We start from the raw sequence: 20842 nt of genomic DNA, 5'->3' as shown, positions 1-20842 counted from the left end.
ACCCTCGTGAGGTGAGTACCTCCAGCTCCAATTTAGAATTCCTCAAACACTAAAACACCCCAAAGGGACACGGTACAGGTAATAGGAAAATTAAAGCCCCAACGGGTCCACATTACTGTTTTACCCCTCACCCTAACCCAGGAGAAATGGCCCTGAATTCACTGTACAAGCAGACGCTCTACTCCGCGAAAGGATTTGAAGGAAAAGTCACCACAGCAAAACCGAACCTTCCCGGAAGTCTTCCTCAGACGTCACGCACACGCAGGGGTCGCAGCGAGGCCGCCGCGCAATTGCCCGCCTCCTCTAAGAGGACTACAAGTCCCGGCGTGCCTCGAGATGCGGCATCGCCGCGTATCTCGCGCCAGACAGCGCGTTAGGACAGCTCCTCCGCGCGCCTGCGCCGTGACGGGCTCTGCGCAGGCGCATTTTCAACGCTTGGGAGTCGAGGGCGGGGTATCGTCCCTTTCGCTGATGCAAGAGCCTAGTGCGGTTGTGGGAGAGGTGTTGGTGAGATCTCTACCGCGGCTGAGGCCTGGGGCTAACCTGTCCGACTTCTCGTCCGTGCGGATCCTACTCGAGCCGCAGCCATGTCCGGAGACGAGGTGAGGACCTAACCCTGGCGTTAGGGCTGGGGACTGAGGCGGGGAGCCGAACCCATCCCCGTGTGGGAGACCGGGTCTGCGGCCTAGCGCCGGCCGCCATGTGGGACAGCCGGGCCTAGGCGGCCCGGAGCAGTAGAGCCAGAGAGAACTCCGGAGCCGCGGGCTTAGCCGCGTCCCGCTCTCCTCAGGGCGGCGGTGCGGAAGCCGGCTTTTCCGGAATGGAGGGTATATTGAGTCGCCCACTTAGAATGGGGCTTGAATGCCGGTTAATGTCCCAACTGAACGAGATTGGGGCTGGCGACCCCTACATTCCTCTCGATTTGACACTGCGGCTCCTACACTCCTCGCCGGGCGCGGCGAGGGGAGCCTCCCTGAGCTCGGGCGGAGCGCCCTCGTTGAAAACTTTTGCAGGCTGGCTTTTCCTGCCTGGTGGGTATCCGCCGTTCTCATCTCGAGCACTATTTCTTAAGAAGTCCAGAGGTCGCGGAGATAGGATGAGAGGTGAAGATGCTTCAGCCTCAAAAAGTGCGTAACTTTGGAAAGTTTTGAGGTGGAGTCCCTGAGTTTTCCTTCACGGAGTTCACAGCGACGAGAGCGGGAAGTCCGGGCTGCGAAGCTGGCCGGGCCTTTTTCTACCCTCGTGCTTGTACCTCAGCAAATCTCCTCAAATCCCTTCTGGCCAAATCTATCCCGGTTCAAGTGAAATCAAACGGCTTAAAATGAAATTGGATTTTAGGTGTTGTCAGTAGGTATTCGTTAACCCTGGGGGGAGAGCTACCGCTTCCCGGCCAGCTCTCCCCACCACAATAAAGGGCTCTTGACTGTAATTCATTTCTGTCAACATTCGAGTGCTTGGTCCGGAGGGCCTTGGAGAGAAGGAAGAGGAAAAATCCGAGGCTTTTTGGAGCGCTGGCTTCGGAGGTAGCCCTTGAACGACCCTTAGCATTTCCTCTTGTGATGGAAAGGCTGATCTTAGGGTGAGTGGGTGGTTAAGACGGCAAGTAGAGGGCTCACGGAAAGTAGACTCTCCTTTGATTTGGTTAGCGTTAATCCATTGAAATGTGGTTAGTGGCCAGCTCATGGAGGGGTTTGAAGACCAAATTAAGGAATTTTGGATTTATTCTGGAGGGGACTCCAATCCCTCATTTGACTTCCACAGTAATCCTGTAAGATAAGTATTACTGTTAGCCCCATTTTATGGATGAGAAAACTGAAGCTTTGAGTGTGGTATCATGCCCGTGATCAAAGAGTAAGTGGCTGAGCCTGTAGTAGAATTCCAGATCTAGGTAATATTGCCTACATCTAGGTGACCAGGATGGAGGCTCTTGCTCTCTTAGAAGAAACTGAGAGTCTGAAGGTAGTAGATGGTTCTTGCTTGGAGGTCATGGTAGACATTGCTCTGGGCTACTGTATTTCAAAAGTTCTGAGAGTGGCAATGTTTCACGTTTGTTTTTTCTACATATTTTCTAAGCTTTTCATAACCTTTAAAAATAAAGCACTTATGTAGTACAAAGTACTGTGGGGTGCTGTTTGTGTGGTTTCGATGGTAAAGTGCTCACAAGTGATACAGGGGAGGTAAGAGAGATCAACTAGTTTCTACAGGAGATAGAAAGAGCCGTCAACAGAGAGATTTGTGCTACCGGAGGATTCAGTTTTAGCAGTGGGATCAGGTTTTGAAGGAAGTGGAATATGGCAGAACCAGCATTCCAGTAGATAACTTTTGGAAGCCCATAAAATATTAAGTAGCTTGGCACTTTTTAGGCCTACCAGTCCAACTTCATTTTATAGACAGGAAGCTAGGGTTCAGGGAGGTTAACTTGCCCAAGATCACATAGCAAGTTAGTGGGACTAAAACCAGCCTTTGACTTCCACTCTGGAGGGATGTGAAGGTTCTGGTTTCTCCAGTATTATTGACTAGAAAAGTATTCTTAGGCCAATCCTTAATTTCTGACTACTTTACAGACAAGCAAAAATTTCTGCATGGAAACAATGAAAGTAAGCTGTACACAGTTGTTTTTTATTTTAGAGAAAGGAGGGAAGAGAGAGAAACATCAGTTTGTTGTCCCACTTATCTATGCATTCATTGGTTGATTCTTGTATGTGCCCTGACCAGGGGATCGAATCCACAATCTTGGCTCATAGGAATGATCCTCTAACCAACTGAGCAACCCGGCCAGGGCTGTACACATTTCTTTTTATACCTGATAATTAAGCCAGAATTCACCACAACATAGCCTTTTTTAACCTAGTGGAACCAAGACCTTTAAAAAGCAGTATTTGAGAAATATGGGTGATGCCTGTAAGGAAAAATCCTCTAATCTGTAGGCATTCATTATTTTCCAGACCAATTTTTTTAAAAGTGCTGTCAATAGTTAAGATTGCTTATTACTAGATCCTGTTCACTAAGTGTCAGAACAGTGGGTTTTCATACAACACAGTAAGGTAGTTTACAAAAGAAGCTTTAAGCTGAAGAAGTTTCTGATTTAAAAGTGGAATGTGTGTTGTACTAAGTGTACAGAACGCAGAAGAATACAAAGAGAAATAAAAATCTAGAATCCTATCACCTAGAGATAACAACAGTCTTAAATTGCTTTTAAGTCTTAAAAAGCAATTTTTTATTTTTTAGTCAAGAACGACATGGCCTTGTGGTTTGGGGGAGGTCTGCTTTGGGCACTGCTTTTGGATCCCTGGTTTCCTTATTTTTAACTCTGAGAGGTGGTGTGAATAAAATGAGGGGATGAGTGTGTCTTAAGTATCCAGAGTCAGTAATTAAGAGAGATATTAATTATTTCAGTGTATAATTCCTGCATGTTTCATACCCTTTACAAGGCTACAAATAAACTGTTAACCTGTAGGTTAAACATGAAAGTTTTTTAGAGGATAAGGCACTTGTGAGGCTGTCCTTTTTTGATTTCAGGACCCCTCCCATCTTTGGTCTGTCATGCTGAGTAATAATAAATGTAATTATTATTCCAGGGTAGTTGCTACTTGGGGAAAAAAGCAATAAATGAATTGTAAGCCCTGCCAGACAACCATACTTATAGTACCTGGAGTTCTCTGTCCTTTTGCCAGATGTCCTTATCTCAGGAGTGCGTATGAACTGTAGCTACCTCCTTGGACATTCCATGTAGGGTGACCTGTGGCTTAGTAGGTCAGCAGTGGGGAACTCCTTCCTCCTGGTTCTTCTTTAAGTTTGCCAAATTAAGTTCTTCAGACTGACTGCATTTCAGAATTACTCATTTATACAGTTAGGTCCTTAAGATAGGAGAGGATAACTGAGATGAGGCTATATCAGTTTCCATAATATCTTGCAGATCCTTCTCTATCGAGTGAGGACTATACCAACCCTACTTTATTATAGACCACAGTTTGGTTTCAGTGTAGCTCAGTTTCTTTAATGTACTTAGGACATAAAGAAATTTAAGCCCTGGCTGGTGTGGTTCCATGGTTAAGAGTGTCAGCCGGTGCACCGAAGGGTCGCAGGTTCAAATCCCGGTCAATGCCATGTACGTGGGTTGCGGATTTGATGCTCGATCGGGCATGGAGAAGGCAAGAACTTACCCGGGGTAATACAAGTAAGAGCCAGAGTCAGAACTTGAATTTAGTCAGTTGGGCACCAGACACTTCACTGTACTGTCATAGCAGTTCGTTGGGAAAAATGCTAAATTTAAGCTTGATAGAATTTGGACAAAAATTGGTGAGGAGCTTAGAGAAAAAAATACTTGGTATTTGAATCCAATTCTGTTTGACGTCAGTGACCTCACTCTTTTCACTGTACTGGAGTCTACCCTATATGTTGTTTAAACTGTTATATCTAAAATACTTTATCTGTATTTTTCCCCAAGTGATCAGTGCAGTCTACAACAAGGTATAAATTAATGTTTCGCTTATTCTCTAATGGACATCAGATAAAAATAACCCAAGAAAACTTTTAATGTTCAGAAACAAAAAGCAGAGTAAAAGGTTATATAGAAGTTCCTCTTACTCATACAGATTTGCTATGTGAAGGGTTACTGGTGGATTTCCTTAAAGGTTTGTCTGAACTTAAGGATAATATTTAAAAAAAATTTTTTATAAGTCAAGTCTTCTGGTGTAGTAACCCCAGGTTACCAACCTTAAATAAACATGTATAATCTACCTAGGTATTGGTTTTCTCATCCACAAAGTCAGGGGTATAGCAAAGGTTATTACTAAGGTCCCTTCCCTATATTCCATGATTAATTCATCATAAAGTCTCCACATTTGCTCATGAAACTGTAAGTGAAGTTGCTGTATCTTGTGGTAATTTACAAATTGAAAGGCAGTGCACAAGTTTAAGGAACACCCCCCCTCCACTATCATTCCATGTTTAATAGTATAAGGAGAGTTGGGTGGCCTTGTTTTTAATTCTGTTTTTTTTGGTACTTGAGTGCAGCAAATACTCTTACTTTTTTGTTGTTGTTATTCCTCACCCAAGGATATTTTCCCATTGTTTTTTAGAGAGTGGAATGGATGGATGGAGAGAGAAACATCGATGTGAGAGAGGCACATCACTTGGTTGCCTCCCACATGCATTCTGACTGCAGACCAAACCCGTGGCTTTTCAGCGCCTGGGCCAATGCTCTGACCACTGAGAAACACGTTGCGCCAGAGGGAAATACTCTTACTTTTAAGCATATGTCTTTTGAGAATACAGCATAGTTGGAGTGTGAAAACAATCACTTGGTCCCTTTTTTATTGTCTTTTAAACAGATGATTTTTGATCCTACTATGAGCAAGAAGAAAAAGAAGAAGAAGAAGCCTTTTATGTTAGATGAGGAAGGGGATGCCCAGACCGAAGAAACTCAACCCTCAGAAACAAAAGAAGTGGAGCCAGAGCCCACTGAGGACAAAGATGTAGAGGCTGATGAGGAGGACAATAGGAAAAAAGGTGAGTGGTAGATGTGAGAGAGGACTCTTTTGCTGAAAGGCCTGTTTCTCTTCCATTGTGTTTTGGATTCTGTGCATACATTGACCCCTCAGTTTGATAAGGCTATTCCAGTGAAAGTTGAGGCCATCAACAGTCTGTGGGCACTGGACTTTGCCATATTTCTGGTAGATTCGTTCCAAGAAAATTCCTACTGAATCCACAAGTGGCTACACCTTGCCATTCCAGGACTGATTTTCCAGTCTAACCTGTCAGGTCTCTTTTTGTATTTTAATGGTGATTGTATTTGAGTGTAGGCAGAAAGAAATAAGACCAAGATAGGTAGTTTTGTGTCTTAGCAAGTCTGAAAACACAGAAGAAATTAAAATTATTTAAAAAGTGTTTCAGTTTAGACACCAGCATTAGTTATTAACTTTTGAGCTTTGAGAAAGATACTATTTAATTATTAGAAATAAGTGATTCAATAAACATGTCTGTTGAATATAAGGCACTGCTGGAGATAGAACTGACATCCAGTGAACTTCTATCATGTGCTAATCATCTTGTATATGATTAAAACAAACTTGGAAAGTAAGTCATTCTTGCAGTAAGACAAAATGAATTCATAAATAGCTCCTTGAAAACTTTGTAGCAGAGGGATCCTAAAATATTTCTAGTGTACAACAGTGTAGAACAAATGGAAAATTTATTGAACATAACTCAATATTACTAAGTAATGGTAGATAAAATTCATTTTATTCATGTTGTAGCCTCATTTGATGAATGTGAAATACTTTATAAGGCCTTTTGTTGATTCAATGATTGATTGATTGAATAACAAGTAGAGCTAGGCACTAGGATATAGGTGAACAAGGCATATTATCTATTAGTATCTCTCTCAAATATCTGTGAGGGAGATAGATAAGCAAACCAGTAAGTACCTCCTTTGGAATGACATAAGATACTATTGAAGCACCTTGGTACCCAATTGGTTGAAAGGGATAGATAGGCTTAGAAAGGGCTTCTTGGTGGAAAAACTCTAACAAGATCCTGTAAGAGCTCTGTGGGAGGGTCCATAGCAAGGGTTGGAGGTGAGAGACCACAGGCATTGCTAAAGTGGAAGTACTTCATTTGGGCTGGAACCAGGTATTAAGATACTAGAGGCCTGGTGCACTAAATTCGTGCATGGGGGAGGGTTGTGTGTCCCTCAGCCCAGCCTGCATCCTCTCTCATCTCAGACATCTCTCTCACAATCCAGGACTGCTGGCTCCCAACCGCTTGCCTGTCTGCCTACCTGATTGCCCCTAACCACTTCTGCCTGCCTGCCTGCCTGCCTGATCACCCCCTAACCCAGCCGTGGCCAAACTACGGCCCATTTGAAATGAATAAAACTAAAAAAAAAAAAAAAAGACTGTACCCTTGTATGTAATGATGTTTACTTTGAATTTATATTAGTTCACACAAACACTCCATCCATGCTTTTGTTCCGGCCCTCCGGTCCAGTTTAAGAACCCATTGTGGCCCTCGAGTCAAAAAGTTTGCCCACCCCTGCCTAACCGCTCCCCTGCCAGCCTGATAGACACCTAACTGTTCCCCTGCCAGCCCGATCGCCCCCAATAGCCCTCCCCTGACGGCCCAATCGCCCCCAACTGCCCTCACCTTGCCAGCCTGGTCTCCCCTAACTGCCCTCCCTGAAGGCCTGGTCCCCCACAACGGCCCTCCTGTGCCAGCCCAGTTGCCCCTAACTGCCCTCCCCTGCAGGCCTGCCCCTCCCCCCCCCCCCCCCCCCCCCCCGTCCAAACTGTCCTCCCCTGCTGGTCCAGTCACCCCAAACTGCCCTCCTCTGCCAGCCATCTTATGGCCACATGGGGGCAGCCATCTTGTGTGTTGGAGTGATTGTCAATTTGCATACTGGTCATGACTAATTAGCATATCTGGGCTAATTAGCATATCCCTCTCATTATATAGGATGGGAGATGAGATGTAAGCAGAAGTGAAGAGAGAAAACTGGGAGGCCTTAGAAATTGTGTTAAAACCCTGACTTTGTATTGGGAACAGTGAGGCATGATATAATTAGATTCATAAATGTTCTCAATATGGCTTTCTAATGAGGTTTTTCCTAATTACTAGCTGAAATGTTGGTTTAACTCATAATTGGATGCTTTGCCTTCTGTTTGTTGTTAATTAATAATCTTAATTATGTCTTTTTAGATGCCTCTGACGATCTAGATGACTTGAACTTCTTTAATCAAAAGAAAAAGAAGAAAAAAACAAAAAAGATATTTGATATTGATGAGGCGGAAGAAGGTGTAAAGGTAGTATTGCTTTCTTATTGAAGGTAAAATTTGACCTCTTGAAAGGTTGCTCAATGGCTGATGTTAATTCTTCTTTGTTTCATCTCTTACTAGCTTTGCTTTTGTTAAGTACTTAATCACACTGTTAAGGTCATCATGTCTGATTAAGGTACTTTGAAGGGATTATAATGAAAAGGAATGTAAATTTAGGTTTTACATATTTTATTGTGGGGCTGTAAAATAATTACAAAACTAGAGGCTCGGTGTGCAGATTCGTGCACTGGTGGGGTCCCTCTGCGTGGCTTGCAGGGATTGGGCCAAAACGCAGCCGCCGCTGCTTGGTAGGCTCGCTGCCGCTCTGCTGTGGTTACCAGGCTGTGGCAGCCAGCAATGAGCCCTGTGTCTGGCACCCGTCAGTCAGCTGAGCAGTGCTCCCGCTGTGGGAGTACACTGATCACCAGGGGCAGTTCCTATAGATACCCCTTTTCATTAACTAGATTGTGATTGGCTGAGTAAGAGCTATATATATAAAAGGCTAATATGCACAGTGTCCCCTCGGGAATTCGACTGGGAGTTTCATCGCTTGCTATGATGTGTGCTGACCACCAGGGGGTGGCGCAGAACAAAGGAAGGCCCCGGCTGGCAGCTGGAAGGCCCTGATCGGCCCTGATCACCAACCAGGTCTAGGGAACCTACCTGTGCACGAATTTCGTGCACCAGGCCTCTAGTATTTCAATAAGTGAGAAAGCTGTAAAGCAAATGCTGTCTTAGTTTCCTCTGTTAAACTTTGGTGGCATGTTGAAGATACACACATTTATGTGTCACCTGAGCTGCAAAGAATGTATATGTACCTCTGAGCACCAACCTGTTTTGGTTGTGCCTGATGATCTTATGGCCTGTAGGAGAACCAGAGCACTCAAGCTGTTTTTATGGAGTTCTCTGATCTTGTAGGTTCTCTTAATACTAGATCAATTTCCAATATAAATATCTTAGAATTCTTTTGAATAAGTAGATACATGGGTGGGTAGTGAGGTGAATAGGATGGATGGAGGGATGAGCTGAAAGTCTGCTCTTAAGGATCCCATTTTGTGTCCTCTACCCAAACGTTTCTTTGGTAAATAGTTTATTTACTGAAACTTAAGTAAATAAGGTATATCCCAAATATAGCAGGAAATGTATACTGTATAGTACTTTATTGAGTTTTGGAAATAGTGTCACAGTTTCCACGACTTGGTTAATTCAGATGTGTATTGGTGAGTGCATTGAGTTGTCAGACATTGTGTACTAATTGCTAAGGTACTGAAATAAGTAAGATATTTTTCCCATTTTCAGGATAATTTAAAACAAGACTATTTTACCTGGATTTATCTTATTTTCTCCCTGCTTGGGGATTCTCTTCTCTTCCTACTATTGCAGGGAAATTGAGAAAGAGAGATGCTCAAATTATACTGAACAAGTGAGGTTTAAATATCCTGGGTAACAAAAGTGACACATCAGAGATGTATCAGAGAAAATCTTGGTTAACAAGGTTTTCTTGGTTGATTCCTCTAGTTAGTAGCTTTTGTCCTGTAGATTTCCTTATATAAGCTCTATCTCCTCTTATTAAGTGCTTGAATACTTTTTTCCTGTTATTGAAGTCATAACATAAGAGGTTATTACCAATATCTTTATCAGGCAGTGCATGGACATTGACTTGAAGGTGATGTGTTTTTTAATATATTTTATTGATTTTTTACAGTGAGGAAGGGAGAGGGATAGAGAGTTAGAAACATCGATCAGCTGCCTCCTGCACACCTCCTACTGGGGATGTTCCCGCAGCCAAGGTACATGCCCTTGACCGGACTCAAACCTGGGACCCTTGAGTCCGCAGGCCAACACTCTGTCCACTGAGCCAAACCAGTTAGGGTGAAGGTGATGTGTTTTTAAGATCTTGGGTTGCTCTCCCATCTGAATTTTCAGACCATCCCAGGGCTTTTGAAAAATACTGCTATTCACTTCCTTTCACTAGGACTGACTTAGCCTAGGCTTGGAAGTCGATCTTACTGGGATAAAATAAATAATAGTATAGGACTAGAAAGCTGGCTGGTATGTGCTAATTTATATTTGGCCTGAGTTTCTCATTTATTGACTGTCATCTTAGAGACTGGGTTAATAGCTGGTTTTTGTGTCCTAGAGGCCCAGTGCACGAAATTCGTGCACGGAGCAGGGGTTCCCTCAGCCCAGCCTGCACCCACTCCAATTGGGGACCCCTCGGGGAATGTCTGACTGCCGGTGGTTGGTCGGACACCCCTCTCACAATCTGGGACCGCTGGCTCCTAACCACTCACCTGCCTGCCTGCCTGATCCCCCCCAACTGCCTCTGCCTGCCTGCCTGATCGCCCCTAACTGCCCTCCCCTGCCAGCCTCATCTTGCTCCTAACTGCTGTCCCCTGTTGGCCTGATTGCCCCCAACTGCCCTTCCCTGCTGGCCTGATCTCCCCTAACTGCCTCTGCCTGCCTGATCACCCCTAACTGCCCTTCCCTGTAGACCTAATCTCACCCCCAACTGCCCTCCTCTGCCGGCCAATTTGGTTCTGATTGGTCAGTTTCTATGCCAGTCAGTGTCTCTGGGCATATAAACGGGGCCTGATCAGAAAGGTGGAGCTGATCAGTAGCCCCATGGAGGCCTAGAGAGAAATGGAGGCACGAGTGTTGGCCAGGCTGGGAGAGAAAGAGAGGCAAGTTCTGATCAGTGGCTGCCACAGAGACTATGGATCAGACCCTGCCTCTCTCTCTGTAGGCCTCTCTCCGAACCTGATCCACAGCCCCCTAGGCAGTCAGTGCTGTAGCAACCCAGCACTGACTTCCAGTCTGGTTGAGCCTTGGGTCGTAATCGGTGGTTACGACCCTGGCTCGTTATTATAAAGATTATCCAGCTAATACACTTGAACTGATTGGTCTTTCATGGCCAAATGTGCCACTGAGAACATACAGCTGGATATGGGATCTTAGAGCTGAGCTTCATTTACTCCCAGCTATTTAAATTTTTCTGCTGATGAGATTTCTGAAATTACTACAGCCATTGTGAGACTAGTTCAGTTGTAAGCACACAAAAATACAAAAATAGATATTGATAGGTAATGTTGACAGCACATTTCAGGGCAGGGAGCTGGATAAGCTCATGAAAGGAGGGAGAGATTGGAAACTGAGACTGGTACTTCTTGGGGGTTTATGACTAATTTCTGGGCTGTGATATATCCTATTTTCATCTGTGACTATAGCAACTAATCTTGGGATCAACCTTTACCTTGTTTCCATTCATGTGATCCTAATTCTCCATGGGTTCTGCCTTTCCCTTTAATGATGTCATCTATTGAAGTGATGCCCAAATACCTTTTCGCAGCCTGGTAGCAAGGCTGACTGTGGTATAATAAAAAATATTTAGTCTTTGTCTTTGGTTCCTGGCACAGCTCCTAAAACCCTTGCAATCCCTGGAATGGTAAAAGTGTCAATTTGAGATGACTGGTGGCTGGGAACTCCTGAATAGCTTCAGTATAGGACAGCCGTGGGCAAACTACGGCCCGCGGGCCGGATCCGGCCGTTTGAAATGAATAAAACTAAAAAAAAAAAAAAAAAAAAAAAAGACCGTACCCTTTTATGTAATGATGTTTACTTTGAATTTATATTAGTTCACACAAACACTCCATCCATGCTTTTGTTCCGGCCCTCCGGTCCAGTTTAAGAACCCATTGTGGCCCTCGAGTCAAAAAGTTTGCCCACCCCTGGTATAGGAGCTGGTCATCAGAAAGATTAAGCCATGATTAGATGACTGGAATTCATATACACCCACCCACCCTCCCCCTTCTAACCCTCTCCTGAGGAAGGAGGTTGGAAATTGAATTCACTCACCAGCGGTCAATGATTTAATCAGTCATGACTGGCCCCTGAAGTGAGGACAGTCTTGTGGGACTGAGCCCTTAAACCTGTGGAGACTTTCACTAACTACAGGTAGTTTCAGAGTTAAAAGAATTATAGGTCACTCAGTTAGTTGGAGAGTTGAAGAATTGGTGTGGAAAAACACCATGTATTTGGTGTCAGTAGGAAAAAAATCCTCCTCCCACTGATTATATCAGAATACTTAGAAACTTCTTTAAAATACTCCTGACCCTTGTTCCTGCTAAAGATTGTCAGTTAAAAGATTTAAGAATCTTACAAACGTTTACCAGGTGATTCTGACAGTGGCCTGGTTTGGAAACATAGATAATACTTTCTTAAGATCCCAAGGCTGGTGAATAAAAAGAAAGGAAAAGATCCCACAGAACTGTCTCAAATTTCCAGTGTAAATGACAGGGACTCGCTGAGCCACTTTGGCTCACCTATGAGAGACATTTCTTATATGTAACTTCAGTTTTGAATACTAAATTTTTTTTCCTCTAAAAGGATGTCAGCCCATGTCATTTTTTTTAAGTCCTGGAATCAAAATATTGAAATTTATATCTTAATTTCTTAGGATCTTAAGATTGAAAGTGATGTTCAAGAACCAGCTGAACCAGAGGATGACCTTGACATTATGCTTGGCAATAAAAAGAAGAAAAAGAAAAATGTCAAATTCCCAGATGAGGATGAAATTCTAGAGAAAGACGAAGGTAATATTGTGTGCTCGTTACTTGGGCCTTTGGCCTAATCTCTTTGATAGGTGGCCTATTATTTTTTCTTGACCCTTATTTCCACCTGATTATGGAAGCTAAAAGGAAAACAATATCTGACTTGATGACAGTTAAAGATTTCATGGGGGTTGAATTTGACAGTTATAATTTTACTAAATCATGCAGCTTCAGGTGATTGGGAAAATTACTGTAACTGGATTTTAAATGTTACAAAATTTTCATTTTGTTAAAAAGTGCTGTTTTATTAGTTTCTAAGTGCCATGGGTTTTTTAAAGAACTTTAGTTAGCGGATGGGTTTTTATAGATGTGAATGTTTCTTAAGTGCCTAAACAGTTGGATGTTTTTTCCTAATTATCCCAGTGCATTATTTTATCTTGTGTTTGTTAAATCAAGAAACAGTTAGGTGTGTCTGTGTTATCACAAATTCTTAATTAGAGAGGTCTCTATTAAGGGTTGTTTATGAAAGTCCCTGTTTTTAAGGAATGAGAGGTTATTTGTGAAACTTAATGCCATTATGCTTGAGGCTGTGGTGAATGTAGTTCTGGGAGGGAAGACAAATGTCTTTGATACTTTCATTTCTCTAGATCTGCCTCTACCCCTCATTCTTAGTCTTTGTTATCTGTAGCTTTAGAAGATGAAGACAGCAAAAAAGATGATGGTATCTCATTCAGTAACCAGACAGGCCCTGCTTGGGCAGGCTCAGAAAGAGACTACACGTATGAGGAGGTAAGACAGATTCTGTTACGGAAAGGTGCTAAGCTAGTCCCTAGAACTCAAAGAAAAGCAAGGTAAATGCTCCCTGAATTGGTAGGGCCATTGAACTCCAAATTGTTAGTGAAGCAGACTCAGAGAGGTCACATAGCCAGTGCACAGCATTGCCTGCTGCCCTCATATGGGACAGTCAGTGTGGCAGTCATTATAGTACTCACTGTTCCCATCTGAATCTGTGAACTTAGGACATGGATATAGAGCCCCTGGAATGGGAGCGGGGAGCAGTGCAGAGAGGAATTGGCTAATTTGGGGTCAGGATAGCATGGAGTTTGCTTATTTAGGCTTTCCTGAATCTTATTCTGATTATATCATATACTTTCCCATAGAAACAGCAGAGTTAGAAGGGGTTTATTCATTCATTAACTTCAAACAAGGAATTGCTGAGCATTCATAATGGACCAGATCCTGGTTGACACTTGAGTCCTGCTCTCAAGCAGCTCCCAGAACATAGAGTGATGTGTGTATTTAATAAAAAGTGAAGTTTGCTTAAAGGTAGAGCAAAGATTCCAGTATACTGCTATTAATAAGAATGTACACGAATACCACTTTATCTCTATAGCTACTGAATCGAGTGTTCAACATCATGAGGGAAAAGAATCCAGATATGGTTGCTGGAGAGAAAAGGAAATTTGTCATGAAACCTCCACAGGTCGTCCGAGTAGGAACCAAGAAAACTTCTTTTGTCAACTTTACAGATATCTGTAAACTGTAAGTTCATTAATGGAGAATCTCCATTCCAAATACCAAATTTTCAGTGATGTTTATGTTAAAGGTCCTTATTGAGGACTTCATTGCAGGTAGAAAGTTGGGTTGAGGAAAGTCAGAGTTAAAATATATCAGTTCTTTGTTACTTACAGGTCTCAGGGCTTGTATTATCAGACATCCAGAGGTGAGAGATGCCAACTCATGCTGATGCATGAGAATGGATCCAGATGGAGTGAAGAGTGTGGAGGCTAAATGTATTCCTCAGACAGGAGCTTGGCCAACCCAGGGAAGGTAGAAAAGCTTTTGAGGCTGGGGTGGCTTTGCCAAGCAAGTGAGCTCAGGGAAAACAGCTAAATTTGTTGTGCCTCTTCCTCAGGTGGTCATTGTCAAGACACAGCTTTTTTAATTACCATCACATTCCATGCCTCTCACCACCAGGTCATTCAACTGTCTGGGCCTGGCTCTTCTTAGCTCCTCAGCTACACCATTTTTGGCTGGTTCCTTAGGGCAACTGACCTTATTTACTTATTGTTCTTCAATTTCATAAGTGATACCTGCTTGTTGCAGATAAAACGGTAAATAATAGTAAACAAAAAAGAAAATAATCACTAAAAATTCCATCACCCAGAGATAACCACTTGTTTTGTGTGTGTGTGTGTGTGTGTGTGTGTGTGTGTTTTAATATTTTTATTGATTTCAGAGGACGGGAGAGAGAAATAGAATCATCAATGATGAGAGAATCATTGATCAGCTGGCTGCTTCCTGCATGCCCCCTACTGGGGATTGAGCCCACAACCCAGGCATGTGCCCTGACTGGGAATTGAATCGTGACTTCCTGGTTCATAGGTTGACGCTCAACCACTGAGCGACATGGGCTGGGCTGTTCCATTTTTTTTTTTTAAATGAACATTTTCAAACAGGAAGTATATAGGGATTAGCATAAAGAACAGCCAAGTATCCTATTGCCTAGGTTTGGTGTATTTGACCTTTTGACACAGTTATTTCATATCTTTTTACTCTTTGAAAGAGGGTTTTACAGTTACAGTTAAAGCCATTTTTTGTATCTCTTTCATCTTCCTTCCCAGAAAAAGATGTTACTTTCTAAAGTTGTTTACCTTTTCTGTCCATGTTTCTAGACATTTACTCATAGGTATGTACAGTATTTATAAATAACTTGCAATATTATTTTATGAAGTTTGGTTAGTTTTCCATGGAGGAGAGTTTATATATTCTACTTTCTTTTTAGATTACATCGTCAGCCCAAACATCTCCTCGCATTTTTATTGGCTGAATTGGGTACAAGGTAAGAAACTATGTGTGTGTGTGTGTGTGTGTGTGTATAGTTACATACAGAATTACTGGACATCTCCTAAGAACTTTTCTTAATCTGAAAAGGATATGTAACACACTTAGAAAAAAAAATTCACTGCTCTGGCCAGGTGACTTGGTTGGTTGGAGCATCGTTGTTCAAAAGGTTACAAGTTTGGTTAGGGTGCGTATAGGAGGCAATGGATCCAACTCTCTCTTCTCTCAAATAAACTAAAAAACAAAACACAGGATAAAAAAAAAAAATTCACCTGATTATCAGTGGAACTTCTGGGCCACTGAAAGAGGGAAGTCAACTCATTTCTGTGGGAGAGCTTGGCTGCCTGGGAATAGAGAACAGAATTAACAGTGACTCATCTAAACAGGCCTGTTGGCATACCAAAATGAGGATCATGGCACTGCCGTGTTTAGAGTTTCCTGTTATTAACTGGATTCTTAGATCTTTATGGAGCAAATATTAGATTTCAAAGGAAATTATTTTCTTAGGTCAGTATTATTTCTAAATTGTTAATAGACTATTGATGAAATACAGCTTACAAATTGATGAGTGGCACAGGAGAAATGTTGAAACAGGGATCCATAATTAGTTACTTCCTTAAGAGCTCACCTGTTGAAGTCACCAAGCCGGTCCATCCCCATTCAGGGGGGCCAAGATCCCATTTGAATTGACCTTTAAGTGCTAGGAAGCCAATTGTCCCTTTAAAAGTAGATTCAGGGCATAATAATGATGAATAACACATATTGAGCATCTTGGGTACCATTTCAGTCTTAAAACAGTTGCATGAACTGTTAGTAGAAACTAATATTAGCTGTCTTAAAGATTTAGAAACCATTTTAGTGAAGTTGTAGTTGGTCACATAACTACTTAATGGCACAGTCAATGCAGACTCAGATCTGCCTGTTTCTCGGGAGCTTGAGCTCTTTTAAAAGACTTAATCCTGTGCCTTGCTGGCAGTATAGAGATAACTCACGTGTTCTGCTCTCTTCCTTTTCTTGAAACTCTGCTGGGATTGGCTACACTTGCTGTGGGTTTAAGGAGTAATTTACTTGACTAATGGTAGATATGTAGGTTCTGTTGTAAAAGAATTATGTTTTAAATGTAAATTATATAGTTGTTGCTTTTTTTTTAAGGCCACCAAAAATGTTGGTTGCCCCCCCCCCCCAAAAATGGGGAGAGATCATTGCTTATTTTTAACTTGCATAAATTAATGAAGGAGTAAAAGTTAGCAGTATTTTCCCTACTTCTCAGAATAATTTCTTTTAAAAAAAAAATATATTTTATTGATTTTTTACAGAGAGGGAGAGGGATAGAAAGTTAGAAACATCGATGAGAGAGAAACATCGATCACCTACCTCCTACACACCTCCCACTGGGGATGTGCCTGCAACTAAGGTACATGCCCTTGACCGGAATCGAACCTGGGACCCTTCAGTCCACAGGCGGACGCTCTATCCACTGAGCCAAACCGGTTAGGGCCAGAATAATTTCTTAAGAAGTGGGATAAACTATAACAAGTTGAGAACCAGTGAACTTAAGGTCAGTGGACTTAATATAGGGTTGAAAAAAGTCAATTTCTTTTGACAGTGAATGAAAAAACATTCCCTACATCAAGTATTAGAATTCACCATAGCCTGGAGATTAAGGGTCCCAGTCCATGGGGGATAATAATAAACCTTTATAGTTAAAGGAGAATCACAGGAGAGATTCTTGTAAAAGTCATTTTTTAAAAATGCTTTTATTGATTTTTAGAGAGGAAGGGAGGTGAGGGGAAAGAAACATCAATGAGAGCGAGAGACTGATTAGCTGCCTCCTGCATGCCCCCCACTGGCGATGGAGCCTGTAACCCTGGCATGTGCCTTGACCAGGAATCAACTGGTGACCTCTCTGTGCACGGGACGACGCTCAACCAACTGAGCCACACTGGCCAGGGTGCAAAGTGATTTTTATAGTGGGATGTTGAAATTTAACACGACCTGGCTGAATTTTGTTGTTTCACTTTGTGATTTGTAATTTTTAACAAATGTCTAGCCTAGAGCTTTCTCTCTCAAAGTGCTTGTCATCTGCTTCTTTTGAAAAAGTTTCTTTTAAAAAAAATACATATTTTTTAATTAATTTCAGAGAGAGGGAAGGGAGAGCTAGAAACATCAATGATAAGAATCATTGATCGGCTGTCTCCTGCACACCCCCCACAGGGGATTGAGCCTGAAACCCAGGCATGTGCCCTGACCGGGAATTGAACCGTGACTTTCTAGTTCATGGGTCTACGGTCAACCACTGAGTCACACCAGCCGGGCTCAAAACTTTTCTAAGTACCATTGACAATATGTGGCCTGTGACTTCAACCGTACTTGAGGGGTAGAGGGGTTAACAGTTTTATAGAGATATATTTCACACATTTAAATGTACAATTCAGCCCAGTTGGTGTGGCTCAGTGATTGAGCATTGAGCTATGAATTGGGGTCAGGGTTCTCTTCCAGGTCAGGGCATATGCCCTGGTTGTGGTTGCAATCAATCCCCACAGTAGGAGGTGTGCAGGAGGCAGTTGATCGAGGATTCTCTTTCATCATTGATGTTTCTCTCCCTCTCTGAAATCAACAAAAATATATTAAAAAATAAAAAAGTGTACAATTCAATGTTAACATAATTAATTGAACTCTTAACACAATTGGTTTTAGAATATTTTCATCAACTATATATGATAATCAAAATATGTATTTGGTGCTTAGAATTTTTAAAGATAGGTCTTACTTTGAACATGGTATGCATTCAGTAAAAGTGTTTTACCTTGTTGGATGAATGAGCCATCACACAGTTAAGGAATCAGTTTGTGTTTAGACTTAAAATCAATTATAAATTTGATTTGTTGCTGAAGACTTAATTGATTGAAATTGGATTAAGTGTTAAGAAATGTAGATATTTCATCTGGTACCAACTACTTAATTAAAAATAATTTTTGAGAAACCAGGTAGTATAGTACTACTTCTAGAATTTAACTTATGCCATTGAATATATTTTAAATTCATTGAATGTAAAGATCCTGGAATTTGGTTCCCTATAGGAAAAAGCAATAATGGAGATATTTGTTTTCTTTCATAGTGGTTCTATAGATGGTAATAACCAACTTGTAATCAAAGGAAGATTCCAACAGAAACAGATAGAAAATGTTTTGAGAAGATATATCAGTAAGTGTATGATTTAATCTCAGTACATCACTCTGAAATGTTGTCATCAGGTTGTATTATTTTGGGGAGAGTCATTGGTTTGTAATGGAGCTGGAAAGGCTGGCCTTAAAGGATGAGGTAAAATGATAGTGATGGGGAAGGGGGCAGGGAGGTGGCTCTTGGCCACTGATTGGGAGTGCAGGGAGAAGGCCCAGCCAGTCAAGGCTGCTGATTGGTTCCAGGCTGAAGGCCAACCCGGAGAAACCTGTCTGCGTTCAAGGCCTGATCTGCATTTATCTCCTTCATCACTTAAAATTGACAGGTCTCTTCCCACCTACCTAGGAACACTGTAAGGTCTTTCTTAGTGGCTCTCCTGCAGAAAAACCACGAGTAGGCATCTGGCAAGCGTTCCTGCTTCCTTGGACATTTGGAGTATTTTTTTTTCAACCCATGGTTTAGTACCTGAAGCATTGCAGCAGACAGCTTTTGTTTTCTTACCTGGAATAGTTTAGGGATAAACTTACAAATAAGTTGAGCTAAGCTCCTTGGTCTGGGTGCCAGCCTGGGCTTGTGGAGTTCAGTGTAGAAGTGTTTTTAGAGGAAAGAAACCAGAGGCCACCAGTTAATTCTGTATGTTGCTTTTCCTGCAGAGGAATATGTCACCTGTCACACATGCCGATCACCTGATACAATCCTGCAAAAGGACACCCGACTCTATTTCTTACAGTGTGAAACTTGTCATTCTCGATGCTCTGTTGCCAGCATCAAAACCGGCTTCCAGGCTGTCACGGGCAAGCGAGCACAGCTCCGTGCCAAAGCTAACTAATTTACTGATCACCACTGATTTGGCAAAGTGTGTTGTGGAAATTTGGCTGGACAGGTTTACCATCAGAGTGGATATACCATTGTATTAAAAAACAAGATAGAAAAGCTGCCAAGCTCTTTGGTGTGTGGCTGGTTGGTCTGAAATCCTTGCAAGATGCCGATGCTCAAGCTGTTGACATAACCATTGCCTACTTTAACAACTGTCAGAGAAACAAGATGGGGTAAGGTGGTGCTTTTTAAAAATCGTTCACAGACTTCTGTAAAATGCAAGAGAAATTAAAGTTATTATAACAGTGATTCTTTCAATTTGGTTTGTCCTTCAGTTTTCTAAAAAATTGTGCTTACTGAATTCAGCAGAACAGTTTGGGCCTGGGATCTGGTGAGGTTTCTGCATCTTTATCCTAAAAACTGGACACTGGCAGTGACTTCAGCTGGGCAGCCATTTTCCTCTCAGCTTCTTCTGAGATGCATAAAGTAGACACAGCATCCCACGAGAGGGTGGTTGGAGCATGAGATTTGGGAGGACAGCCTATTTTTAGTGTCCAGGAATGACTACATAGATATGAATTCATTTCATTATGTGAGGATTGTTGCTACTACCTCACTGCCAAGTCCTCTAGCTGTCACCATGAGGGAATACAAGGTGCTAGGTACCCTCCCTCCTTTGAATTTTCTTAATGGCCACCAAGAGAATCTTAGAAATGGCTGTGAAGTGTGTCTCATAAGAGATATGGCGTGTGCAGTACAAAAAAAAACAGTCTAAACCATGATACTAGAGGAAGTTTTTCTTTTTCTTCCACAACTTGTGTTCCAGGTTTGAAAAGACCCACCACAAATGCTTTTCTATTTTCTGTATTAAAGTATCTTTTGAAAGAGGTGATGCTGCCTGTGTGTGGTGCTTCTGGTGCCTCCAGTTCTGCCTTCTGAGGATTTGGCTAAAAGGGTATTTCTCCATTGAGCATGAGGGAAAGAAAGATCATCTTATGTGTCTGCTGTGGTTGCCTTGCACGCACTTGCCAAGGATGAGGGCATAATGTTGCTCCTACTTTCTTGATGCAAGACTAATCCTAAGCAGCTCAGAAGCAGCCAGTCACTTGGCCCTGAATGTCTTGACCATGGTTGTTTTTAATCACTGTGACCCTTAATTTTAAAGTACAAGCCAAGTGTTATAATAAAACACTTTGGCCATAAAGTGTGGGAAGGAGCAGAGCATTCCTTCAAACTGGCTGAGCTGCGGCCACTGCCCTGATGAACTCGATTGCTGTTTATAATGCCATCTTCCTTTTGTATCTGTGCCCACACAATTCCCAATGTTGGATGTTACTGAGTGAATAAAGCAAGGATCAGTGCCTCTTGTGTAATTAGCGCTCTATTACTTTTGTGTGTGTATATGTTTTCATTTAGTGGGACCCCTCAGGGGAAGACATGGGACTTTACAGTTTGGTGATAGGTTGGCATAGTTATGTTGAAAATTTCAATGTATCTTTAATTTCACTCTCAAAACAGATTCATCTCTGAACTGATCCTGACCCTTTAAGACAGTCCAGTTCCCCCAATATCTTGCAGGATAAGTGTTGTGCATAAAAAATGCTGGGCTGGACAGCCTGGAAGAAGTGCTACCATGGT

The 20842-nt window shown here is 42.2% G+C and overlaps 1 protein-coding gene across 1 annotated transcript; it reads left to right on the top strand.

Moving 5' to 3' along the window:
• Positions 1–438: 438 nt before the first annotated feature.
• On the top strand, positions 439–20588 carry EIF2S2 (eukaryotic translation initiation factor 2 subunit beta). Its single transcript, XM_081097012.1, has 9 exons — positions 439–602; positions 5334–5511; positions 7699–7802; positions 12271–12406; positions 13053–13153; positions 13758–13906; positions 15150–15206; positions 18327–18412; positions 19042–20588. The coding sequence occupies exons 1-9, from the start codon at positions 588–590 to the stop codon at positions 19215–19217; spliced, it is 1002 nt and encodes a 333-aa protein (XP_080953138.1). The 5' UTR covers positions 439–587; the 3' UTR covers positions 19218–20588.
• Positions 20589–20842: the final 254 nt, after the last annotated feature.

Source organism: Myotis nattereri, assembly GCF_964212035.1.
Source record: "Myotis nattereri genome assembly, chromosome: 8".
NCBI classification, from domain to species: domain Eukaryota; kingdom Metazoa; phylum Chordata; class Mammalia; order Chiroptera; family Vespertilionidae; genus Myotis; species Myotis nattereri.
The sequence above is the reverse complement of the archived record's forward strand: the minus strand, read 5'-3'. Positions and strand labels throughout refer to the sequence as shown.